General features: G+C 55.6%; 1 protein-coding gene across 1 annotated transcript in view; it reads right to left on the bottom strand.

The window, feature by feature from the left end:
- YEATS2 (YEATS domain containing 2) overlaps positions 1-1,261 on the bottom strand; it is a gene marked incomplete at its 3' end in the record, with an annotated part of 34,457 nt that extends 33,196 nt beyond the window's left edge. Inside the window, exon 1 of the mRNA XM_009319206.1 lies at positions 1,162-1,261. Within this exon, the coding sequence (XP_009317481.1) occupies positions 1,162-1,261 (100 nt within the window). The remainder of the gene's footprint in view (positions 1-1,161) is intronic.
- Between the last annotated feature and the right edge of the window lie 719 nt (positions 1,262-1,980).

A 1,980-nucleotide genomic window follows, 5' to 3' on the forward strand; every position in this document is an offset into this window, starting at 1 on the left:
CTTCTGCCACAGCCAGCTCCAGCACAGCTCCACTGTCAGGGCCACTAACCGACCTGGCAGACAGGACCTGCCCAGCAACACATTCAACCCAGAGTTCAGCCTCCTCAGACTTGTCCAGCTGTACAGCGTCCTCCAAAACATCACCTGCAAAGCCATCATCTGTCCCTCTCCAACTGGCAGTTCCGGCATCCTGCTCTGTTCTTGGATCTTCTTCAGATCCCACAGACAGCTTCGGTTTTCTCACCTCCCTGTTTGTCAGCTCCTCCCACCACAATCCTCTCACTAGCTGTGCTATGCCAAAAATCACTAGCCTACTCCCTGTCCCAGGGGCAAGAAGCTCTACTCTCATTTGCCCAGAGATGACTGCAACCTGTCCCAGGCACCCTGCCAACAGGCTGGTTCCCAAAGTGAGCATATCCGAGCATGCCAAATGCAAACCTACTCATCCAGCTACTCTTTCCACTACACTTCTTTATCCACCTTTCCTTCAGTTGGGCAGCTGCTCCTCCTCCTCCCTTGCATCTTTCAAAGCCCCTTCCTTCTCCCTAACTTATCCCTTCTACACTGCTCCATTTTACTTTATCTGCCTACTCTCGCAAACATTTGTCATCTTCCAAGAGCCAGTCTACTTACCGCAGGGTTGTGGATTTCTTTTACCCCTACTGCAGGGTCATGGATTTCTTTCCCCTCCCCATCCCCCATGCTGTACTGCGACCTGTAGCCCCCAAAATGTAAACAAACTGCCAATCTTTCTGGAAGCAGACTTCAACTGCAAAACAGATGCACAGGTTGGAGCACATCTCAGCATGGGTAACTGCTGGGAAGATGCACCGGCAAATACTTCAGCAAGCAAGAGGAACCAAAGTGTACAGCTGGGGCCCTAGAAAGCTCATGCTCTAGCTGCTATCACGCACCAAAGTCTGCATCCTCACGCCTTACTGAAGCTCAGTTCAGCTAGCAGGTAGGAAGGGCTCCAAGTACAACAATCACATCTTCGTTTGGCTATACAGAGGTATCACTAGCTCCCTTGCTCAATTTCTGCCCTTTGACCCCTTAGCTCCTACCCCAGTCCTTTCCTGACCTGTTTGCAGATAGCATGCACATCCATAGCATTTCTAATTTCACTTGGGAGAAGATCCCTTCAGTTCAGACAGCTCCTACCTGACTGTTCAGCTGCTTTGTGACGCTTGTTGGGATGCGTGACGGTGATCTCCTCATAGTCGGGGTCCTTCTCTGCAATCACTCTTTTGATCCCAGACATGTTCTCTCCACTACTCCACTGAGAGGAAAAATAAAAGCATTAACATCACCCACAGCAACCTTCTGGGCAGGCTTCAAACCTTCTCCCACAGCCGTGGGAGTCACCATGGGGACTTCCCAAAAGGGCCGGGACACCTCCTTCCCCAGTTGCTACAGATTAACCCACAGCTGCAAAGCTCAGAGCTGGTTCCATTCTGCACGGTCCAGGAGCTCGAATGGCCTCCTGATCTCTGAAGCTCACCACAGCTCGTGCGCATGCAGCCACGGCGGTGCTGCAATGGCAAACCACTGTCTGCTGAAGCAAAGAGCCCCCTGTGCCCCACCGCCAGCGAGGTCCGCGCCGGGATCTGAGGGGACGCCCAGCTGTGGTCTGATGGGTGACTTCAGGAGAGCTGGGTTTCCCTCAGCACAGGCAGCACCACCTCTGGCAGGCGGCACGCGCTCGGAAGGGGGAACGCTCGGCATGGCCGAGCCGGGGGCTCCAACGATCCGCACCCCAAATACGTGGGGAGACACCGAGGCACCGCGACCTCGCCTGCGGAGCCCGATGCGCACAGGTGCCTCAGCACTAACCCGCGCCCTCGCTGGGCTGCTTGGCTTCCCCACTGCGGGATAACGCCACCGCGCCTGGCGTGGGCTTTCCCCCTCCGAAAGCTGCTTAACCCGAACCACGACCCTTCCCGCGGGAAGGGGCAGCGTCCCCGCGACGCCTGCGCGGGC

Source organism: Pygoscelis adeliae, unplaced genomic scaffold, assembly GCF_000699105.1.
Source record: "Pygoscelis adeliae isolate BGI_AS28 unplaced genomic scaffold, ASM69910v1 Scaffold30, whole genome shotgun sequence".
Classification (NCBI taxonomy): Eukaryota; Metazoa; Chordata; class Aves; order Sphenisciformes; family Spheniscidae; genus Pygoscelis; species Pygoscelis adeliae.